At 38.5% G+C, this 24,621-nt stretch overlaps 2 protein-coding genes across 3 annotated transcripts in view; both read right to left on the bottom strand.

The window, feature by feature from the left end:
- Positions 1-2,923, bottom strand: part of AQR (aquarius intron-binding spliceosomal factor) — a 49,399-nt gene extending 46,476 nt beyond the window's left edge. The window contains 3 exon segments of the mRNA XM_027879271.1: positions 961-1,005; positions 1,829-1,885; positions 2,739-2,923. Of these exon segments, the coding sequence (XP_027735072.1) occupies positions 961-1,005; positions 1,829-1,885; positions 2,739-2,825 (189 nt within the window). The 5' untranslated portion in view covers positions 2,826-2,923.
- Positions 2,924-11,763: 8,840 nt separating this feature from the next.
- ZNF770 (zinc finger protein 770) lies at positions 11,764-20,557 on the bottom strand. 2 transcript variants are annotated; one of them, XM_027879270.1, is made up of 2 exons: positions 20,416-20,557; positions 11,764-15,736 (listed from the first exon to the last, which is right to left on the bottom strand). In XM_027879270.1, exon 2 carries the CDS (start codon positions 15,595-15,597, stop codon positions 13,477-13,479), a length of 2,121 nt encoding a protein of 706 aa, XP_027735071.1. In that variant the 5' UTR covers positions 15,598-15,736; positions 20,416-20,557; the 3' UTR covers positions 11,764-13,476. The 2 variants fall into 2 exon arrangements, with proteins under 2 accessions (XP_027735071.1, XP_027735070.1); XM_027879269.1 differs by having other exon boundaries at positions 20,437-20,555.
- Between the last annotated feature and the right edge of the window lie 4,064 nt (positions 20,558-24,621).

Raw genomic sequence — 24,621 nt, forward strand, 5'->3', positions numbered from 1 at the left:
AGCTCCCATACACATCTAAGCTACATGGCAAATGGCTACATTTTTCCTTATTTCATTACATAAGGAAGGTTGTAGAAACACCCAGGAATTACTTCTGCCCTGCTGTTCCCATGCAATAGAAAACACCTGAATGCAGAAGCAACTGCTGTAATGCTGTGGAAGCTAAAGCTCATGCAGATTCATTAGGCAATTAAATTCACATTTTAAAAAAATCATGCATTTAAAGAAAGATTTTAAATATGTTGACACCACTTCCAATAACCTTGAATATACAAATTGCTAAAAGCTGAGAGAGTGTCTTCTGGAAAACTACAATTACATATTTAATCAGTTCATAATGGTACTTCTTCTTAGTGACTAGAAACTGAAGCTTGCTCTGATTGCATATTTTTAGCTTACTTTCAGAAAGGAATAATACAGGGAATTATTTTCAGAGCTCAAACTTCCCCTGAAAGCTCCAGCTACAGGTACAACTCCTTTTACACAGCTATAAAATGTAGCTTATCCTGGATTCTTTGTCTCCCCCATCTAACAGTACAACTAGAAATTAGACTTGCCCTTTAAAAACCTGGTAACAGCAACCAGGAAAAGAGTAGAAAGGTAGAGGCAGCACACTCCTCAGTGTTATTTTTTTTCTTTACATTCCTTAGTGATAAAATAATGGATCAACCATCTATAACCATCACAACAAAACCAACATAAAACAGACTACCAGTAAAAGAACTGAAAAATAGTATGTCCAACCATCACATTTAAGAATTATCAGTTTAGGAAATTTCTTTTTACCACATTGAGACTTTGAAATACCATAATGATTAAGTTACTTAAATGCCCTTAAGTAATTTTCATCTCCTTTCAACATGTAGATGAGTTTTAAAATATTCTATGAAACCTTAGAAACCACTTCAATACAGATAATGTTGGAATGGTTGCCAATAAGAGAAAGCGACTGGTGTGTACTTACTTTGACCTGACAATTTCTTTTGTATATACATCTTCAATGACCTATGGGAAAGAATATTTAAGAGAATTTTATATACTGCATAAAGTGACTAAAAATGCATTAACACATCTTACTCTGAATTTGTTACACTCTGCTTACAGCTACTAAAATACTTGTGACAAGCTTTTCCAACAAGAATGAAAGAATCTGCACTATCAGTTGCAAAAGGCACATTTTGACATCACATGACACAGAGATGCAGTTCAGCTGCTTATGTACATCCTAGTTCTAACAATCACAGGCAAATTTTATCACAAATACTACAAAGAGACTGAGTAAACTGAGGCTGAAAAGAGAGATTTAGGCAAACATCCACAAGGAAAAGAAATCTAACACTTAGGTATTCTGCACTACACAAAACCAAACACACTGTGCCTAGTTTTAAACATTCAAAGTGCACATATCCACCAGAACAGCACTAAAGTTGCCTGATCGAAGCTTTCCAAACACAGCTGGTATAAAGTACACAGTTCAGCAATACCTGCATCTTTCACCCTTCTTTGATTTCTAAAAGCAGTACTCACTCAAGCATCTTTTAACCTCAAAGGAGACGCTCAAAAGTCTTTTGCCTCCATAAGTTCTTGGCCAAAATAAATTGAACAAACAGCATGTAAAAGAACTGCACTGCTATAGCACACCTTTCTAATGGTGCCTACATTTCTAAACTGTAAATACATAAAAAATTAGTGTCTTAAGCAACTGTTGACCTTCCAAGAAGTCTCCTATATTTTTACATAAAATAAAGACCATTGGACATTGGTACATCAGAAAAGGGTTGATCTTCATTCTTTTACACCCCAACAAAGTTCCAGTTGAAGTAATTACCTTTAAATCAAAAGACAATGTTTTCTTCACATGTGGAGCCCAATATTTATTTGCTAACTGCATGAGAAAAAAAAAAAGTTAAATATATACATTTTCAGTTGTAGTAATATAATATCTCTACAACACATTTCATCCCTAAACTTTATTTCAGCTTAATTTCAGCTTATGGTAACCACAGGTAACAAAATTATGTTTTCTAACAGCAATGTTTTTCAACAATTTAAGATTTTATGCCTAAACCTTTTCCAAGAGAGGTGCAATTCTCTGGAAAAATTTCAGATGCATAGACTGCTATATACTAAATAGTTTTTACTCTTTAGTTACTTCTAACAAATCCCGCAAATATACAACGTGATCTTTCAGAAACTCCAAGTCCCAGGTTTCAAGTGATTATGCTGAGGAACGTGACAAGTAACTAGAGGATATATATAAAAGTCGAATACTTTAACGCTATTTGCTGCAGCTATCACTTCTACAAGACTCCTGAGCTGCGGTAACGAGAGCTTCCTTTCCAACTTTATTCAAGCTCCTTTATGGTCTGGAACAGGAAGGAAAGCAAATTTCCAGGGGGAAAGAAAAAAAAAACCCAACCAAACAAAGAAGACTTGTAGAAAACCACTTAAAACGTTCAGCAAAAAGAAATTCTCAGCAACTTTCCAGGTGTTAAAACATGCCTTACAGTAGTGCACAACGCATTTTGTAGTGCTGCTTTGTAAATCTCCCTAGTCTGGAAGCGCTGGGGGGAAATATCCCCTCGTACATAACACAGTTACACCTCTCATCACTTACAACAGAACAAACCCTCTCCCCAACACCCACGGCCTACGAAGGCTATTCAAACACCGCGGCGCCGTCGCGGCCGGAATGGCCCTTCCATCGCCGGGCCCCGCCGCGGCTGGGGCGGCCCTACCTGTGTCACGTACTCCGCGTTGATCTGCGACACCGTGGGTGCCACGATCTTCTTCGGCGGGGCCGAGGACGCCGCCGTCGCCGCCATGGGGACGCTGCTGGAGCCGCCCGGCAAAGGCCGCCGTACCCGGCACTCCCAGCCCGGGCCAGGCCGAGGGCGGGATCTCCGGCCGGGAGCAGCGGAGCCGGGAGCGCTTCCGGGGCCACGAGCGCTGGAGCGGCCGTGGGGCGGGCGGGCGGCGGCGGCGCCACCTGCTGCTCCTTCGCCGGCACTGCTGCTCTTTCCCTGACAATGCCGCCCGCGCGAGTTCAGGAGCTTGTAAATGCAGAAAGGCTGCGGGAAAAAACAGAATCACAGAATCAGCCAGGACTTCCGAGATCGTCGAGTCCAAATTATGAGCTAACCCCACCTTGTCAACCACACCATGGCATTAAATGCCACATCCAGTCTCTTCTCAAATACCTTCAGGGAAGGTGACACCACCACCTCCCTGGGCAGCCCATTCCAATGTCCAGTCACTCTCTCTGCAAAGAACTGCTTCCTAATGTCTAACCCAAACCTCCCCTGGTGCAGCAAAGACTGTTCCCTCCTGCTGGTTGCCTGGGAGAAGAGACCAATACTCACCTGGGTACAACCTCCTTTCAGCTGGTTGTAGAGCAATAATGTCTCCCCTGAGCCCCTTTCTCTCCAGGCTAAACAGCCCCAGCTCCCTCAGCCTCTCCTCATAGGGCCTCTGCTCCAGTCCCTTCACCATCCTCATTGCCCTTCTTTGGACCTGCTCCAGCACCTCAATGTCCTTCCTGAACTGAGGGGCCCAGAACTGGATGCAGCACTCCAGGTGCAGCCTTACCAGTGCTGAGTGCAGGGGAAGAATCACTTCCCTGCTCCTGCTGGCCACACCATTCCTGATGCAGGCCAGGATGCCATTGGCCTTCTTGGCCACCTGGGCACACTGCTGGCTCATGTTCAGCCTCCTGTCAATCAGCACCCCCAGGTCCCTTTCTGCCTGGCTGCTCTCCAGCCACTCTGTGCCCAGCCTGTAGCGCTGCAGGGGGTTGTTGTGGCCAAAGTGCAGGACCCAGCACTTGGCCTTGTTGAAACTCATCCTGTTAAGAGGGAGGCAGTCAACACACCAAATTGCTGCCACATTCATCCTTCCAGCACTCAGTAAATTCACTTAGGGGGGCTCCTTCTGTTCTATGAATGACTTAGGGCACAGGTTTCTGTCCATCCTAACATGGGAAAAACACACTCTATACCATCAAACAATTACCACAAAGACCTGAGCATGGCTCAGGTGCACCCTGTCCAATCCATACACCCGTAGTTCTGTGGAGGAAAGGCAAAGGTCCAAGGGAAAAACTGCACGGTCACAGAAGTTGGAAGTTTGGTAATGCTTTAGAATGGCTTGCAGTAACTTGTTCTACTTGGTAAACAGATTAATTAAGGAGGAAATTAACAGACTCCCTAGAGAGGTCATGGTGCTTTGTTTCTGGGCTCATTATCCAGCACCTGCCACTTGAGTACTTTAAACTTCCAGGCAGATCCTATTGAAGTCTCTTTGAATATGACCTCCTTTGTTTTGCTATCAAGGTGATCTCCATTTCATTTCTTCAAGCAGAAGTTAAACTAAATATTCTTTTTGAAGCTGAATTAGAATGTACAATGGGAATGGGAAAAGTAATGACAGTACATTGAACAGGATCAGACAACTGCTGCATTCAAATAAACAGGCCTACCACATGCCTTTACTTTGGAAGATCCTGAAAATTTAGATTTTCTGCATGAAAACTAGTAAAACTAAACAGTTACAGAAGTACCAGTAAAAAATTCTATAAATAACAAGGATTTAATATGGTCTTGTCTAGTCACTGAAACCTTCAGAGATCTATATTTGATGAAAAATACGTAAACGCAAAGCACTTAAAATACATTTGAACCAAGGTACTCCATCTGACACTTAAATTTTGATATTAAAAAACCAGTGCATTAAGATGCTTCAGCTTAAATTAAACAGCTTAGAGATTGTAGCTTGTGACTGACTTAGGCTAATGAAAATCTATGCAAATACAGCTATACCTTTTGGTGTCTGCCCTTTCTCCATCACCTAGTGCAACTGCTAGCACTAACATCCATGGACAGCTGTAGAAAATACAAGTAAAATTCACCTGAGTTGGCTGGTTGAGCCATATTAGCACGTTGCTGCATCTTAGCTAATAATACTGCCTACAGTGTCCTCCCCAAGTTGCCTTCCACACTTAGGTTAGTGTATATTTGCCTGCCTCAGAAATTAACATACATGGCTTATATTTGTCAGTTTGGCACACACAAAAAAATGAGAGTACTCTTTGCTATCCATAAGTAAATTAGAGGGATAAATGATAGGAAAGGAACTATCAAAGGAAAAAGAAATGTCCTATAAATATTACCTATAAATATAGGCTGAAAATAGGAAAGCTGCTGAAATTGGCTTTCAGATAGGAGTCTTGATTTTAAGATGGACAATCAGCAGAGGCAAGTGTATTTTGGACTTGGTAAATTTTCTAGAACAGCCTTGCAAGGCCAACCTAAACCTTCTGGCTACTGCTTGTGCTAGATCATCAGGCATGTGTCAAAATCTGCAAATTTCCATATTTTATCTAAGCTATGAAAGCTCAAGAAGGAATCCACATTTACACATCTTTTGGCACTTGGGTGTCCCCGTGAAGAGATCAGTTTTCTTAAACTTCACTACAGTCAATCCAGTCAATGTGGCAACAGAGGTCGTTCCAGAGCACAGATCAGAACTAACTGAAGTGCTCTCATTTGCTGAAGGAGCTTCTGACATAAAAAAACTAATATCAGATGCCTAATGTTAGGCAATATGATTACATCCTTAAGTGACAATGTCAAATAAAGTGATTAAGATCCTCTCCCTATATATAATGCATTAAATTTTTCTCTATAAAGCATATTGTTTAGTTACAGAGTTCTGGGACAGCAGGACTACAAATGAATAGCAAAAGTTAAATTAGTGATTTGGAAAAATACATCACTTTCAAGCGTCAAGAGCAGGGCAACTATTAAAGAGTTGTGGTTAGACCAGGTATAATAACACCCAGTGTTGTCCCTATGTCCCCATCTGTGTCTGACCCCAGCTCACAACTGTCTGTTAAGACTGGTCTCTTGAATGCCTATGCTCACTTTCCACCAGAGTGGAGGCACATCTGACATTTTCAACCCCAAACTCCTTTGTAGTTGAGGAAAAATAATACCCTGTACCCTGTCACCCTTATAGCCTTCTCTGAAGTTCTCCATCTTTCTGTGCTCATTGACTTAACATGTCAAGAAAATAAAATATTCCTTTCAAAAATCTGTTAATTCATTCATGAAGACATGTATTATTTAAAAGTCACACATTTGAGTAGATACAGCTTGCAAGACTATTATTCATTTGTAGGCTGCATACCTAGTCCTGGTCAATTTATATTCCACGCTGCTTTCTTGCTTAATTAGGTCTTCTTGTTTTGGATGCTTGCCCTTCTATATTATTGTAGCTAAGAAAAATATGCTTTTCTCCTTCTCTTTGTAAAAATATGCTTTTCTCCTTCTCTTGGCTGTGTAAGCCAAGGTCATCATTAAGCTGGCCACTGCTTTTTTCTCAATGATACTCTCCTGAACACAGTTTCAGTAGGTCTGGAAGTACCTAGTGATAATCAGGAGTTGATTCTATGTTCTGTCTTGTCTACCTTTTAGATTATTTTATGTTCTACCTAGAGTCACATAAATTATTAATTTCTAGCTATGAAAGCTCCACAATTAATTAATAAAGATTTCCAATATTAATTGATTTTTTTGTTACTGTTTTAGGGTTGTTATTGAGACATGACCAGTGAAACTAGATTCAGCAAGGCCATACTTCTAATATAAATGCCATTTCACTTTTTTCTCTTTCACACAGAGGTTTACCCTTCAGCTTCTTAGACATAAATAAACCCTGCACTAAGATGCAAACTCAGTACAGATACCATCTTGCACCTATGTAAACTCTGGTGTAAAAGTTTTTTTCTAAAGCAGGCGACAAATACCAGCACTGCAGTCAGGGTGCCAAATGGCATTACCTTACCCATTCCAGTCATCAGATTCCTTGAAAATTATGAACCAGCATCTTGTCTGATGGACAACTGACTTGTGCTCCTCTAAGCTGTGTTAGGGAGAGACGATTCCCCATGTGCCTCATCCTGGTCACTGCAGCACAGCAGCAGTGACTACTCCTCGCTCTTTCATCTGGAGCAATGAGGTGGCTATCACAACTCTACTGCCTCCTGTCCTGGTGGCCAGGGGAGCAGAAGTGACAGAGGTTCCCCTGACATAAGGAGGAATTGAAGATATTGAAACCTCCTTTCCAGGGTGCAGACTGTTCCATTATAGCTGAGGGCACGCTAACACAACTCTGATGAACAGAAAACCAACTCACTGACAGCACTCTTGCACTGCTCTCACGCTTTCCCATCCAGGGGTCATTTTCCTGCTGGTTCATCTGTACAATTTCGAGCTAGGCCTAAAGCTTCCATGCATGATCAAGGCTGTTGAGGCCTTCTGTGAAGCAAGGCTCTAAAGCTTAGGAGAATGTATCACTTTAAAATCAGCTTTTATCTTAGCTTGTTGACTTTTACACATAAACACGAGGTTTTTCAAGAGGCATCCCTCTGAAAAGCTCTGAAACAGAAATCTTCACATGAGAATTACAGGTCTCATCATGTATATATACAAACTTGCACATACAGCTTTTCTTCTAACCAAAGGAGAAAAGTGACTATTAATACACGATATTTTGAAACATTCCTTGCGAAGTTATATAGGTTTTTGAAAGGGATGAGGGGATGAATGGCATAGAAATAGAAAATATGTACATTAAGCACAAAAAATCTGAAACCTCCTGTCTCTCTTACCTGTTGATATTGTAGAAGAAATATATTGATTTAAACCTGCTTTCACGTAAATAAAATTTGGAACAGCTTCTAAAAACAGATCAGAGGAATCCTTCAACATGTAAAAAGCTTAGGCACAATGACAGAGGGTTATGCCTTTGGTTATAGCTTATCCCTCATATCAGTTAATATTCATACAAACTAAATGTTCAGCTTGTTCTTTATAGCTTTAATTCCAGCATGTAACGTTGCTTTAACTATTTTATTTATGTGCATTCTTCTAGTCAAAGGCTTTTGTCACCATGTTCATCTCACTAAATATGTGTACTTCCACTCACTAAATATGGGTACTTTCAAAAATGATGCCTCAGTTTAGCAACAGATGCTTCTTAAAATATTTAGAATTTTAAAGTGTAAAGAAGCCATCAGTAGCATTCTGATTTGTGTATAAATATTTATTTAGCACACATTCTGGCCAATGTACTGCCCTTGATTTTTGTGCAAAACTTACAGTAACTTCAATGGATATTCTGAGCTCATGACTAGAGAAAAATATGGTTAATTCAGCAACCCAGATGCTTTGATATCCCAGAATAGCAGCAGTGCGTCTAGTGAGGGAAATGGTAAAGTAGGAGACTTTGTGTCATTCTTAGCTTTCTGTTGCTGGGCTCATATTTGGGTAACAGCTCAAGTCAGAGCAGACTCTGGGCTATTCTAATTCTTTTCAGAGAATTTTAGCTAGGTTCCTACCAACTGAGGCAGAACCACAGTTAGAAGTTAAGACACCAGTGGCCAGAAAAGCTCTAGAAATATTTGCTAGAAATCCTATGAGAGGCTTTTATGTGATAAAGTTTCTATGTGGAAAAAAATTAATATTAAATAAATCTGTTTGATGGAGGAACATGGGGCCTTCATCACTGAAATGAGATTCTAAGGCAAATAATCTCCTTTCTGCTAGTGCTGGCAAGAGAAGTGTTATAGAAATTTGGGTCTGTTTGCAGCATTGTTGTAAAATTAGATCCTTGATCACATATCTTTTCTCACAATACAGAAAATAAAAAATACAGATCGCAGACAAAACTGAAGTGTATCTAATATGCAGCATAAAAATCGGAGACAGAGCAATTCTAAGATGCTGAGAGCTAGCTCCAGTCTCCTAAAGCTTTCATCCTTGCCTTTCTCCATATTTTCTAGGTTTTTGGTAGACATTTCCATTAGCATGTCAGGATTTTAAGAGAGGATAAAATGGCAATAAAACAGAATACCTACTGAAAACAGCAAATTCACACCGGTGTAATACTGAAAAATAATTTAATGACTTTTAGTAATTCATTTTACTGAAAAAAACCCCTTCTACTATGATATAAACTACAATAATACACAAAAAATAATTTTAGCTAATTGGCAAATGGACATTTTTCCCCCACTAATTGCACTAGCATCAGACATGCTATTCAATGCCTGAGGGAATTCTTACAAAGATATTCTCACTACCCAAGTACCTGCTATTATTAAGACCCAGAGTATAAATATGAGATAAAGTGCACCACGGAAAATAAGGTTGCCAAGATACTAATCCAAGGTTGCTCTCATTGTCATGAAAAAATCCCAACATGTTTTGATCTTAAAAATTATCCTCAAATTGACTGGTGCATTTGAGGTGTCTAGATGGCTAAGCAGATTTCCCCTTAATTTAGTAGGCCTATATTGTCACTAACAGGAGTTTCTCTGCTTTGCTGTATTTTCAGGATCATCAGAGAATCAAAATAAAGTGGAAACTGAGGAAATCATCTGATTTTTGGTAACTCAGCCAGCTCCTTTTGCAAACACATCCTTGAGGATTAAAATATATACTCTAAAAAAGTGCACAAATAAAATAATGCAAATTTGCATGCCAGGAAGATAGTGTTTTCCTTTAAGTCAACAGAATATGAGTGCAGTGCATTAGCAGTACAAATGGGAGGTGCCATGCTTAGGAACAGTTTTTTACTTTTTCTTATAGCAGTGGTGACATAATTCTCTGTTTCCCCTCCTTCACTTCATCAGCAAGGGACATTCAAGTGCCATGGGAAAAGCTGGACAGTCACCATATCCATATGCTTTTACTACCCTACACACCCAGATGATTTTCAGAGGAGAATGACACACCACAGTCTACATCAGCAGCACTCAGCTTGCATCTTCATGCACTCACATCCTCAAGCACTATTTTGTGTGCCAGGGCAGCACATGTGCAACAACCACCTCCATGACTCTTGGACTAGAAGTCACATGTGGGATTTCACGGATCCATACAGTTCAGCGCCAGGGACACTGGAAGGATTCCAGTGAAGAAAAAAATTTCAGCAACATATCCAAATCATGTCAGATGTGTAACAGAATCAAGCCACACATTAGGATTTCCTGGAAGCAGACAAGAACTGGAATGGCAGAGTAAAACAGCATTCAGAGACCTGTGATAACTCAGGACAGATATAATGACACTTTTATGTTAGAACAATAGTTTCTGAACAAGGAGATGATGATCACTTTTGAGTGATTTTGTATCAGGCATAAGACTGATTTCTCCTTCACTTGCATGGACTTTAAATATTCACCTTTATAACAGATCTTAAAAAAAATGCTGTTTAAAAGGTGCTTGACAGAACTAGTCATTACATAAAAAGGTACAAAAGTACAGCTAATTTGCTTAACCTGGATAAAAGTACATTATATGAGAGCATAGTCACTTTTGTAATTTCAATTGTCCTTATGATAACTGCCTCTCAGACACATCTCATTCACAGCCATCAGACCATAAAACTAGGCTATTAAGTTAAAACTTGCACTTTAAAAATCCACAAAACCTTGTGCTAGAAATATGAACCGTGAACCCTTTAGTTATTTAGGAGATCTAAGCATTTTCAACATTATTACAAGGGGCCATTAGACAGACCGAATTCATAGTCTTTATTAAGAGTCATTCAACTGTACTTAGATAAGTGTTACTCAAATGAGCTACTATTGCAAGATTATGACTTTCAGAATTTCACATTTATACTAGAAGGCAGCCAGGAAAACTAAACATTAGATCCAGCATCTCAGTTTGAAGGCTAAGGTCTCAGTAACTTCAATTAAGGGTTTTTTGTGTCTATTTGCAGTTTGCCTCACTAACTTTTCTTACTGGCTCTGGGCGTAATAGTTAGAGCAGATCACAGCCAAGTGAGAAACCCAGCACTCAATGAGAAGCAGCTACAAAAGTGATTAAACACTTTTTCTGTGGTTTAACATTGGTTTTTTTCCTTTTTGAATTTTTCTGTAGGCATATTTAGGAACAAATATATGTAAGTTTTGACTTTCTGCCAACATTGTGTGGAGGTACAACTGCCACCCTATTGGTCAAATCCGGGACAAAGTTGGGTAAGGGGGTGCCCTTGAGAACCCTCAACTGGAGGGTCTCTCATTTCTTTTATCCTTACTCTTTCCCATCCTTATCCTTTTTCCATCCTCAGCCTCCACATAGATAATTTTAGGTTGATTTTAGTTTTAGATTGATTTAGTTTAGACTTTAGTCTGATTTTTCTTCATGTACTTTAACCATCTAATAAGTAGTACAGTGAACCTTGCCAACCAACTTTGTCATACCTTCCCTTTTACATTAAACCTGCTTTTAAAGGTACCTTTGCCAGTGATTCTTTGAGCAACCTAAAACACTCATTTGTGACACACTGCAATGACAGAGCAGCATAAACATTTTAAAGGCATCCATAGCCACATTTCCTAGGTAGAAAATGGATGAGGTGATCAGTTAGTACAGCAGTTCCAGTGAATTTTACTGTTAACAGCAAAGGACACAAGATTTCAACTTCAGAGTTTTTTCTCCTGACTCTTAGAAAAGATTTTACCCCTTTCTAGCTAGTTTTTGACATTGACTCCTTAAAATCAGTGAATTTATACTGACACAAAACTTTTTATAAAGGGATAAAGAGCCAGATAAACAAGGTGGCTCTTACTGCTCTTACTGCTTTGCAAATTAATCAGACAGTAACACTTTGCACAAATGTCTATTCATCCCTCAGAAGTATCTTTCTGTATTACCTTCCCTCTATGTTTGCACATAAAACATACAATAAAAGTACAATATAAATAAAATAGTTTATTACAAGTATTTTAAAAGAGCTCTACAATATGCTTTCAAAACATTTTATACAGTGCTCTTTCAATATGAAACAATTCACACAGGGAGAGAAAAATCTCAATATATAACTAGAGTGATTATTAATGTACTGGATTTTTCTGTCATACAAAAATCATAGTAACTACAGACTGTTTCTATTTTTCCTGGTTTTATGCTCTCTGAAAATGGAAGAGAATAACATGTATGAAAACAAAAATGTCCTTTATCCTTTGCTTCATATTCACCAAATACTACAAAGCTCATGCCACTTCAAAAATAAAAAAATATCAAACCCATTTTACTTAAATAAATATGGATCTATTTAAATAGAGAATTTCACATATCTTACAGATATTAAATTAGAAATAGGATAAAAACTTCAGGTTTCAACTACTGAAAAGTTGCATAACAAAGAATGTATCCTAAAAGGTAGTTTTTTCAGAGGAAAATAAAAAAGAAACAAACTTCATTCTTGTTCATAATGTATATAGCTCCACTGCACTCACACTTCTTGCTAGCCTCTTCGACACAACAGACAAAGCCATCTACTTACCAGAAAGTATAGCTACAGATTCTATTAATACAAAATCCGAATTACTTAAATTCAGCTAAAAGTAATTTTCAGTCTCTTATATTTCACATAATGAGAACATGACTTCCTGGCAAAACTGCTTGTCTGAGTTATTATCACATCTTAGAGAACATTTCTTTTACTGGTTCAATATGTATGCTAGAAGGAATGGAGACCAGAACAGATAGTAAGCACATTGGTAAAGTTAATGATAATTTCTTGTCCACTTCAGTAATAGTTCAGTAATATATGATTAGGCCAAAAGAGCTAGAGAAGGCAAGGGATATGCAAGGGAGTGGAGTTAATCAAGTGGTGAAATAGATTAACTGATTATAAATCCTAACATTATAGGCTTGTCTCCTTATATAAAAAGGGAAATAATCCAATTCCTCATCTCCAAGATGAGGAATAGATCTCCAAGCACATTAAAAAGCATTTTTTTTTGTTCTACAGAAAACAGAATATTCTATAATGCCACATCAACATTTTTCTCATTAAGCCTCGTGTTTATCTCATTTTCTCATTTCTCCCCTTTTTCTACTTTCTTCCTTTTTTTGTATCTTTTTTCTAAAAATAACCATTTTTAAAAAATATTAAATAAATACAGCAAGTGTCCTTTGCTTGCAACATATAGGGAGCCAGAAGAAAGTAAAAGGACCATTTTTTCTATATTCTGGCAATTATTTTGTCTTTACTTTTCTGATAGTTGTCATTGAACATAAAATGCTACTCAGAAAAAGGTAAAACTTTTAAAATACCTGATTCATGGAGCACTGCAGACTGCTGCAACACTATTAATACAGTGAGAATGTGTATTTATAAATTAATTTAGCCAAAGGAATGCAAAGTGGCTTTTTTGTTGCATTTTTTAGAACATCTCAACATTCATATCTCACAAATTATTACAAGTAGACAGTTCTGAAGACAGTATATTAACTCTTCACCAGCTCATCTCTGTAACAGAAAAATATAATCCACTTCAGTTGTTTGGTCTAACCTAATTTTTTTAATAATTGTGCAACTAAAAGTTTAAATCTGTGATTTCATAGGACATTATCCAGTTTTTGATAAAAAAAACACATCGCCTGTTGCTCAGTGGAGCTAAGCTTTAAGCTCTTTAAAATGAATAAGGTGGTGTCTTTTCAGATGTGAGGTCTGTCTGAATTTTTTTCCACAAACTAAACATTCAAAAGGTTTCTGTCCAGCATGCATTAGGTAATGTCTTTCAAGCTTAGAAGGAGATTTAAAAGTTTTAAAGCAGATACTGCATTGATATAATTTGTTAGCAACTTCACTTTTTTCAGTGCCTTCAGAAAAATCATGCCAATAACTGTAACAGCTTTGCTCTGTTTTCAACAATTTACTACACAAATACAGCTGTGGGTTTCTACTGCTGGTGTCATGGACAAAATCCCCTGACTCGATTTCAACTTTGATTTCAGCTGCTTGGTTTGACTGAATCAGCTCAAATTCCTGAAAGCCAGATGGCTGTGAAGGTGTTTGAGAATAACCCACAGGCTGAGAAGTCTTAAATTCATTGTGATCTCCCTGGTGATTGAAAAGTTTATTCAGGTTTTCAAATTCTACCTGGCAAATGGGGCTTTTACAGGGTCTCTTTTCAGTATGGGTGAGCTGATGTCTTTTTAAGTGAGCTGATTGTCTAAATGTCTTCCCACAAACATTACAGCCAAAGGGCTTCTGTCCTGTGTGTATAAGATAATGTCTTTGAAGTTTAGAGGAAGATGGAAAAATTTTTTCACATCTGTCACATTTACACACTTTGTGTCTGTTATGTATATTTTTAGCAGAAGCTGAAAAAGCACAGTGACGTACTTCTGGATTATCGAAGAAGTTATCACTTGATGAACCATAAAAAGCATCATCTTTATTATCCAGTGAATCATCAACGTTTAACATGCTTTCACCAGTAAGCACACCTTTTAAATTAACGCCCAAGTTGTGAGGTTGCAGGTGCTCTTGCCAAGGTAGTGGCACAGTCAACGTTCTTTTCATCTGATTACTAAGTGCCTTGTGCACGTCAAGCTTGCTGTGGCAATCCTTGGAAGGTTTAGTGGAGGCATGCTGATCAGAACACTGATCTCTAGACGCAACCAGGTCAAGATTTCTAACATGACCTGATTTTGTGTTTTTTCTGTCAGTCAGAGAAAAATCTGTTGCCTTCGCTCCAGTACGCTTCAGTTTCATCAGGATCTTATTTTTCATGTTGACTGTGTGTCTGCAAGCTGTTGTACCATTATTTGAACTTCTGCTGTCTCTTGGATAACAACATTTGTGCAAATTTAGAACACGCTCTGTTTCAAAACACTGCTCACATGCTGGGCATTCAAAGGGTACAATATAAATCGAGTGCACATCATGTGGGTCATTCTCCTGTGACTCACATGTGTCAGCATTGTCAAAACTATCCCTCTTTTCTTCCAACAGGTTGTGTGGTCTGGGATATTTAAGAGCCTTTGCTTTGCATACAGTACTGGGGAAAGTCTTATTTCTGGCATGGAGCTGTTTATGCTTCACAAGTTTGCTCTGTATTTTAAATCCCTTCTGACAAAAACAGCACTGAAAAGGCCTTTCTTCTGTGTGTGTGAGCTGATGAATTTTCAAGTGTGTTGACTGTCTGAAAGATTTGCCACATGAAGAACACTTAAAAGGTTTCTGTCCAGTGTGAATAAGGAAGTGTCTTTCTAGCTTGGATCTTGATGGAAATGTCTTGTTACACGATTCACAAGTGTGAGTTTTCTTTCTCCTTCTGGCACCACGTAGATGATCTGACTTCAGACACTGATGCATCATCCACCTCTCTTCAGTTTTAAAACGCTTCCAGCATACAGAACACTGAAATATGCCACAAGTGACCCTGCCTTGCTCAGAATCCACAGAGTTTTCTGCTTGTTTTGTATCATTCTCATGATTTTCATTATGAAGCTGCTGATGTTTTAAGAAAGTGATCACGTTTTTGAAGTTTCTATAACAAACAATACACTTAAAAGGCAGATTATGGGTTAACTGATGCCTCTCCAGGTGGACTAGCTGCCTAAATGTTTTATTGCACACATGACATTTAAATGGCTTTTGACCAGTATGTATGAGATAATGCCTAGCTAATTTTGACGGAGTTTCAAATTGTTTATAGCACATGTCACAAATATATGGCTTTTTCTTGGGTATCTTTAGAGCTGTTACACGCTGCTGAACTTTTAACATTTTTAAAAGGCAATTACACCTTGTCTACTGTTAGTTTCTTCAGATAGGTGTTTCAAGTGAAATCAACTGCACACTAAGATGGAAGGCTGTAGAAGCAGTGAATTTTCTTAGAAGAGATATTCTTAAATCTCACAGGTCCCTAAAACAAGAAAGAGAGTATTATTTAGCTTATATTAAAATACTGCTAAGTTTATCTCTTGTTTTCTACATAAGAGTCCAAAAGTATCTATATTAGAATATTCTTGATGCAACTTGGCTTAAAATACTTTCCTTATAACACAGTAATCACTTACATTAGATGGTACAGAAAAACTATACTACTTTCCAGAAGAAAAACAAGTTTAAGTCATCTGTGCTGTAAATGCAGCTACACTGTATTTTATAATATTTACAAATAAAGCATAGTCTTAAAAAAATAAATAAAAAAATCACAAGAAATTACTGTAGAAAATTTCTTCCCTACAGGAGTAATTTTAACTCCCAAATATAATATTTATAAGAGAAAAAGAGAAGAACTAGGGCTTCTTGGGCTTCAGAAATCAGTTAAATGAATACATTGTTAGTGAAAAGAAGAACACTTAGCTTCAATGTATTGTTAAATATATTATTGACATTTCTGCATCTTACCTACTGTATCCAGCAGTATAATAATTTTTGATTTCTCTCAAATGGCAAATACTGGAGCCAGTCAGGAAGAGCAATACACTAGCCAGAAACTACAATCAGAACAAACACAACCCCCAGAACACGGAAAAAACACAGGCAATGTTCACTATGTCACTATAAGGCAAGAGTATCACAGTTGTGATACTGAACCATGCATATTCTGTGAAGTCATGAATACAAATTCATCATAGTTACTGTTTTGGTCTAAACCACAATAATGAAATAGTATTATTTTTCCTTGAATTTTCAACAGATGGAACACAGTTGGGCAAGCTCCTGTGTCTCAGCTAAGGCTCAGTGACTTAAAAACAAGAAGCAATACCTTTGCAAATTCCTGAGTGCCTCAAAAGTTATTAAAATATTCATAGGAACAGCCAGAAAGCACTTCAAGCAAACATTTAGCTCAAGCATTCCACTGTGAGGCCAACTCACATCTAAGACCACTCGAAAGTGGTCCTAACAAATTCTGGTGAGGGAGCTTCCAAAGCCTCAGCAGGGCTCCTGCTCCGATACATCACCTTCATAAGAAGTTTTTCCTTGCACTCAGCTGAGCCTTTCTTTACTACGAAGTTATTTTCATTGTTCTCTGTCTCAATTTTATGTATTCAAACTCTGATTTATCTCCTTTTTTATAAACTAGGAAAATTCTGGGGTTTTCTAAGTATTGCTTTTAGGTCCACCGCGGGAGGGGGGGTGGGGAGGAAATCAGTCTTTTTAATCGTCTCTGGACTAATTTCAATTGGTCACATCATTCCTAAATTGAAGCATCTAAGACAGATTAAGTATTCCAGTCCACAAGCATAGTACAAATAACAGAATTACTTGCATTACCTATATAAAAGGGATGGAGGGAGCAAACTTCAAAGCAAGAGCATAAGTTATAGGTCTTGTGAATTCTAGTATCAAAACACCACAAATAATAGTTAGTAGAAATGTCTTCTGTATCTCAAAGTTATTACGTATGTATATGTGTTATAAAGTATGCGTATGTGCTCAACATACCAGCAGAATAAAAGATTCATTTATTCAGTGTCTCCAAACCCCTTGTCATTTCACAGTTAATGCCCTTAGTTTTTAAAAATTCAGAAATATGCAAAACATCTATTCAAAGTAACTGCAAAGAATAAAAGCCTACTGCAATTTATAGCAAGTTAAATAAAATTACAATGAGATTCCAGAAACATGCACAAAGACTGAAGGTATTGGGTGAATCAAGATTTTTCTTATGCTTAACTGAAAGAAAACGTGGTCATCTGATAAGATTGTTCCACCTCTAACTTTATAATTGGGGGCCTTAATAAGTAACAGTTGGATGTCTGCCTTTGGTGTGGTTGTCACTACACTAAGAATTTCCTTAATCTCACTGAAATAGTTCAGGATAGATAAAGCAGTCTAGAAAGTTAACTTTTGCTTCTTATTCTCTTTTCCTGTAGAATTTTAACAGCTACTCAGTTTCAGTCTTCTTTTGAAGAAGCAAGAAAACACAACACTTTTAGGAGACTCCCTTTTCCTCCCAGTTGTTGTCACATTGTGTGAAAGATGGAAATTTAGAGAGAGTTAAGTGTGTGACACCAAATACTTTCTAGTTTGTGCTACCATGAAGCTAGAGACAGGCAGGCTGAGAAAAGCAGAAAAGCTTCGCTGCTATGCTGAGTTCCTGTGCAGCTCAAGGCGGCCTCCATTAGCATGGAAAGAAAACCTCCCGTGGAAGAACTGTGAAGACTGACGAATTTCAGATAACATACTGTCATATAGATCTAATTTACACATCAAAAAATGCTCAAACACTACAATGACATGCAAAGAAAAAAAAAAGTCCGAAGTAAGAGACAGCTGTGGCATATTACACAAGGGGTTTTGTATTTAGCTTATATTTTAAAGTTTCTATCTGGTGAATGAGGAAAATGCTCTGTAGTACAAGGTGTCAAAAGCAGAGCAGAGCTTCTTGCTGTGATCTTCTTGCCCTGTGAAAAACTGAAGGCTCAGATAAGGTAAACTAAGGGGATGCAGGGGAAGGAGAAAGGAGCCAAGATGAGCATTACTGTGTGGCCCAAATATATTTTCAAATCCTATTTACTAAGGACAGGCTTCTCCACATCTATTTCAGGCTGCTCTGTGCCTTGCACATCTCAGGAATAAACACACTGCTGCTAAAGATCAAAGAGCAAAAGACAAGCTTGGAATATTGCTTCCTGCCAGCCTTGCAAGTACAGGCTTGTCCTAATTAGAGTCAGAAAATGTACTTCCCTCTGTGATAAGGATTTAGTTTGTGGCATAAGCCCAATTTAATATTAAACTGACACTACTTTTCATCTTGGGTACAAGGTCATGCAGAAAAATAGAATCAAGAAGTAACATAGGCCACTGAAAGTCCACAGAGGATCCCCCTAAGTAGTATTCTTTATTATTTTTCTTAATATTACAGATGGCAGCAAGCTGCAACAACATGAAACCATAATAGAAGAAAATTCTGAATTCAAATCCAGTCTTTACTAATCAGAAAAGTTTGCCTTGGTTTCATTTGTTTTTAAACAAGAAACCCCTAAAACAAACAAACAAACAAACAAACCAGGAAGGGCACTTTAATAAGAATAAATACAAGGTCTTCCACTTAAGCCAGAATAACCAACTGCAAGGGGAAAACTTACTAGGTTATAGTTGTGCAGGAAAGACCTGGAGTCTAAGTTGGAACAGAAGGTGAATATGCCAAAAGCTACCATCCATACCAGGATGCACGAACAGATGTACAGTTTTGACAGCACATAAATCTTTCTTAATCGTGTTTAGAATTCAGCTGGAGTACTCTCTCCAGTTTTGAATACTGCCCTTCAAATCCAGTCAAACATATGAACTAATGGGAATGAATTCAGAGAAGAGGATCAAAAATGATCTGAGCTTAAATACCAAATATACAAGAAAGAACTAAAGTAACTGGGAATGTTTAAGTTAAAAAAGAGGAAACACAATTAAAAAGAACACACACCCTACAAAACAAAGCATAAGAACCACTTTTAAGGAAAACAGAAATAAGCTGTTCCCCAAACCCTTTATAGTTGTGAATGGAAATGGCTTCAAATTATAGTAGAGAGGATTCAAGTACATTATTGTCCTTACAGCTGCAAAGCTTTTCTTAATGCACATACAAATAAGTTATGGGGGGAGATTGCTCTGCCTCCAGCACTGGGTTTCCAAAAAACGTTGTACAAACATCTGTCAAATTCCCACACCCATACAGTTGACCCTATAGAAGGCATATATTCTTGCTTGCTTTCCAATTGCTCATTACTGTACTTCAAAACAAGCCACTTAAGACTTGAAAATTCAATATATTTCAAAATTTGCCATGAAGAGTTCTTCTGCATTATTAGTAGTAGTATATTCTCAGATCCTTGAGGCATGCTAATGTTTACAGCTTCCCAGAAACAATTATATAAGAAAACGAATGATAATAATAGGTGGGTGAAAAAACATAAGTTGCTTCCAGTAATACTAACTACACAACAGAAAAGTGAAAATCTAGCTGCTGATTTATGAAACAGTATGTGACAGAGAGAGAGAGAGGAAACAGAACACCGAGACAAATACGTTGTCTGCTGAATTTCCTCACCAGTTCTCCCAAGAGAAAAGTTTAGATTGGTGCCATGGGGATAACTCAGAAATGGAACCTTCACCCGCCAGTTGTGCAGAAATCAACATCACTTGTTACTGCTCCTCAAAGGTAACACCCCTTATCCTCTCCTATCTTCCTTGCATATTTCCAAAACACTTCCTGAAGCAAACAAAATAAAAAGATGTATGACGATGAAGCAGGGCTGGTTTAAGGACAAACCTATGTCGTGCTGCAGGGGCCCGAGACCTCCACGACTGACACCATCATTCCCCCCAGCAGGACACACGTAAATCCAGTCAGAAAACCTGAAAGCAGCAGCGAGGCAGTCTCTGCGGAGAGCAGACCGTGCACACACACGCACACACAGATGTACACACAGACACCCCGAGGGCGCTCTCCCCCGGCCCGCCGGGTCCCCCCATCGCGCAGTGACCCCGGCCCAGCCCCCGCGCTGCGCTGGCGGCCGCAGCCGGGCCAGGGCCCCGGGACCCGGGCCCGCCGGCCGAGGGGAGGGCGGGGAGCGGGGCGGAAAAGGGAGCGACCTGAAGAAGCAGCCACCGCACCTCCACCGTCCTCATCCCTCCCGGGGCTGCTGCCACTTAAACTCTTCCCCCGGATGGCACCGGGACAACGGGAAACCCGGTCCGGAGTTTTCCGTTCCCCCGCGCAATCCGGCCCCCCGTGCCGGCGCTCGAGCCCGGGGCTGGGGCGAGGGAAGCGCCCTCGGCTTCACTTCTGCCCAGGCAGAAAATGTCCCCTGATGCTCTGCTGATGAATTATTAGTTGGTGGTGACACGTTATTCTCCACAAATAAGACACATTTCCTAATTCTGCATCCCAAAAGCAAGGAACCAATTCCCAGTGGTTGTGGGGTTGCAACTAAAACACAATGGCAGAGTTATACCCTGTCGTGTGGAAAACATCATGAGGCCAAACCTAGTGGCCTAAAAGGCTCGGAAATGGTGCTTGGAAGGGAAGGGGAGAAAAGACACTTTCCAGGAAATCTAAAAGAACTTTCAATAACGTGCACACAAAGGTATCAGTTTTGCCACCTCTGCAGGACAGAGGGATCAAACAAATGCAAGAGCTCATGGGCTGAAGGACAGACGGATGGCCTGCAGTAGTCAGAGCTCGCTTGGTGGCTGCAGGTTACCTCCGAGGAGTGGCAGGCAAGGAGCTGAAGATAGCCAGAGAATGACAGAAACTGTTTTGGAGTTGGGTCCTGCATCTAGTTCTGGAGTCCCCACCATAGGAGGGGACTCCTGCTGGAGCAGGTCCAGAAGAGGCCACAAAAATGGTCTAGAGTTTGAAGTATCTATCCTGTGAGGACAGACAGAGAATTGGCGTTCAGCCTGGAGAAGAGAAAGCTCTGGGGAGACCATATAGCAGCCTCTCTGTGCTTAAAGGAGGCTTATAAGACCTTCCATGGCCCATAGTGACAGGACAAGAAGCAATAGTTTTAAACTGGAAGATGTTAGATCAGACATAAGATCAGACATTTGTAAATATTTTAGAAATGAGGGTGGTAATACTGGAACAGGTTGCCCAGAAGCTGTGGATGACCTGTCCCTGGAAGTGTTCAAGGCCAGGTTGGATGGTGCTTTAAGCAACCTGGTCTAATGAAGGATACTGCTGTCCACAGCAAGGGGTTGGACTAGATAGACTTTAAAGTCCCTGCCAACCCAAATCACCCTATGGTTCTGTGACTCTGCCTCATAAAAGAGCATGCAGATGGCACAGCAAAGTGTAAGAGATTCATTGTAAAAATCTGTTAATAATTAAAACACAAGGACATGGATGATGCTGGTTAGATTGTCCCCCTTGGGACAGAAAGTTTCCAGTCACTAGAATTCTGACTTAGCTACCTCCATGTACAGCTCATAATGGACCCTAATAATCAAATCTTAAACTCTTTATCAGAACTCCATATAAAGACAGACTGCAGATTTTTTCTAATTTTTATTTTTTTTAATTATTACTTTTGAGATATCTGCCCTAACCCAGGAATTACAGAGGACCTGTAGATGTCTTCTATGCTTTACTCTCAAAAAAAAAAAAAAAAAGGCAACTCACCCAAACCCACCTTTTTAAACGTCACATAATTGATTAGACCATTTTTCAGTGAAATTGCAACACTGAAGACAAAATAAGTCATTCCCTTAGATAAACTTTCTTAGAGGTTTATCTAAGGGAAGGCATTTTCCTAAGAAGGCATTTATCTAAGGCATTTTCCCAAGAGCTTTGCTTTATTTTCTTTCTTTTGTTCATGCAGACTGAAGTAAAACAAATAATTATTTACATATGCAGCATTAATTTCTTGGAAAAACATGCCAGCCAGCTCGCTCGTACTTTTCTTTTAGCTTTTACAGAGATTCCATATGACTCCTAGCAGGAGGAACAGAAGAGGGCAGAACAGACAAAAAATCAAATATGTAAATCAGTAAAGATTTAAAGAGGCTGCAGTAACTTGTATTGTCTTTCGGCTTTGTGTGTTAAACCCTCTCTTCCAGTCCTTCAGAATTCAAGCGGCAATCATGTATGCTAAGCAAACTCCAAGCAACTGCTATATATATATATTAAAAAATAATTGCTTACTCATGAATTTTGTATACATCAATGAAAGAGAAGCTGGCAGCATTTACAGACCTAAGGATATATCTTTCAGGCCCTGTTATCTCTGCAGAACTGCCCTTGAGATGTAATTTTTTGATATCTAGAAACAAATGTCTGTAAATCACTACTTCTTAGCTTAGTAATGTTAGAAATCAAATCAAGTCTCATCACCAGTGGTGTAGATAACATTTGACCTAGTTTGCAACACATAAGACAAGTTTTAACACTACAGAACAAAATTTATTTCTATTTAACCTTAAATGCTCAAGCAAGCATCTTAGATAGCATTGATCATTGCTTCAGTAGCACACAGTCACGTATTAACCTCACCGAAAAACAGCCAAGTCTTGTGGTTAAAATGGGGATTGGGACAGCCTAGAGCTGAAAGCTTGGAAACAACTATATGACCACAGGCAAGCCACTTAACCTTCTAGATGTCAATCCTCCAACTATAAAAAGTGCATAATATTTGATACATACATGTCATAAAGCTAATCAGAAATATTGTTAATCATTTAACAATTGCAGATCACCTGATTACATATCTTTTTCTTTTTAAAGCATCTCTTTTCTTTTAAAATATATCCAGCCTTAGCAGCCTGTTCATGAAACCTCTGGTCTGAAGCAAATACACAAGCAGCCGACTTCTGCTTGTGCCAAATAAAAAACTAATGTAGCAGATCCACAGCTGGTGTAGAGTGTCGTAGCTCTCTTGATTTTAATGAAGTTCTAGGAATGCATAACAGGTGAGGATCTTATTATCATCATCATCATCATGCCAAAGAACAAAATAGGCAGGATTTGTAGGAAATAACTGTTCTCTAGCTCTCTAGCTGTTTTTTCCTTCTGATGCTTCCACATCCAGATGTTGCTATTCATTCTCCATGCACACGAATAATAACAATTTTCTACATACTGAGAATATGAAGAATATGAAGAATGTACATGCTTCAGTATTATCCTTGTTTTACAAATAATAAACCAGGAGCATGCTGAAACAATCTGCATGATCATTGTCTAACCTGGCACTTGAGAGGTTATACAGAATTAGCCTAAGTAGTGTTACATGGAAAAATCTTTTTTTAAATTATTTTTTCCAAAGAAAATACAAGGTAAAAAATAAACAATAAAAGAATTCCTAAACTTTCCTTAAAGAAAAATTCCACTATACAACAGTTTCACAATCTAGTACTGAATTTCAAGATTCTGAAATGCTGAGTTGTTTCTTCATTTGTGAAAGAAAACTTTATATAAGACTATATAAGCTATGTAACTCTTTTACCTTATTATTCTAAATGCATATTGCTCCCCTTCTTGTATAAGACATACTGTCTGGAGTAGGTATTAGCATCTCTGTTTTAATGTTAACAAAAAATGAGTGCTTATTCTTTTTGTGGGTATATGCTATAGTATATTAATATGGAAAACCAGACCTCATTCCAGTATATTTCAATTCTCTTTAATTTTTAGGAAGTATAAGATTTTGCCTTAAAATATTGTGAACATGCCTCTGCAAGCTGACAGTTGGCAATTCAATTATATGAGTTGCAGGAACAGTCTGTGAGTTTTAACTGCAACATATTAATAATCTTGTGTCTGCTTTTGTAAGGTGCTCCCTGCTCTAAACACGTGCTATATATGCAATGTGTTACAGCGATTTCCATGGTGTTATTTTTATTGTATTATAGGCTAGATAGACACATAACACAGTATATAACTTGCTAATGTGTCAATTAATGCCACCTCAGGGCTGCAGTAAATTGCAAAGACTTTAAAAACTGTGAATATTCATTTCATGTTAGTCTTAGGTTTATTCCTTTTTCTCTTGTCCTATATTCTGCCTTTTTTTTTTTTTTCCTAAATAGTCCATCTTAAGGCCCTCTGGTGCATAACAATGAATTGCCTTGAGGGGAGATAGTCATTTAATGAATCTCAGAAATAAGTATTCTACACATGCAAGCATCATATTTTATTTGATTAAGCACTGTGTGGCAAGAGCCCCATAAAGTCTCTCTTTATGCTCAAAACAGAAAACAACTTTTAATGATGTTTTTGGGAAAAGTAAACTTTATTCAAGAAGACTTACAAAAAACTAGGGAAAAAAAGAGAAATTAAAAAAAAAAAGTGAAATTTTG

Source organism: Empidonax traillii, unplaced genomic scaffold (genome assembly GCF_003031625.1).
Source record: "Empidonax traillii isolate 1590-97213 ecotype Southwest subspecies unplaced genomic scaffold, ASM303162v1 scaffold53:size2875158, whole genome shotgun sequence".
NCBI lineage: Eukaryota > Metazoa > Chordata > Aves > Passeriformes > Tyrannidae > Empidonax > Empidonax traillii.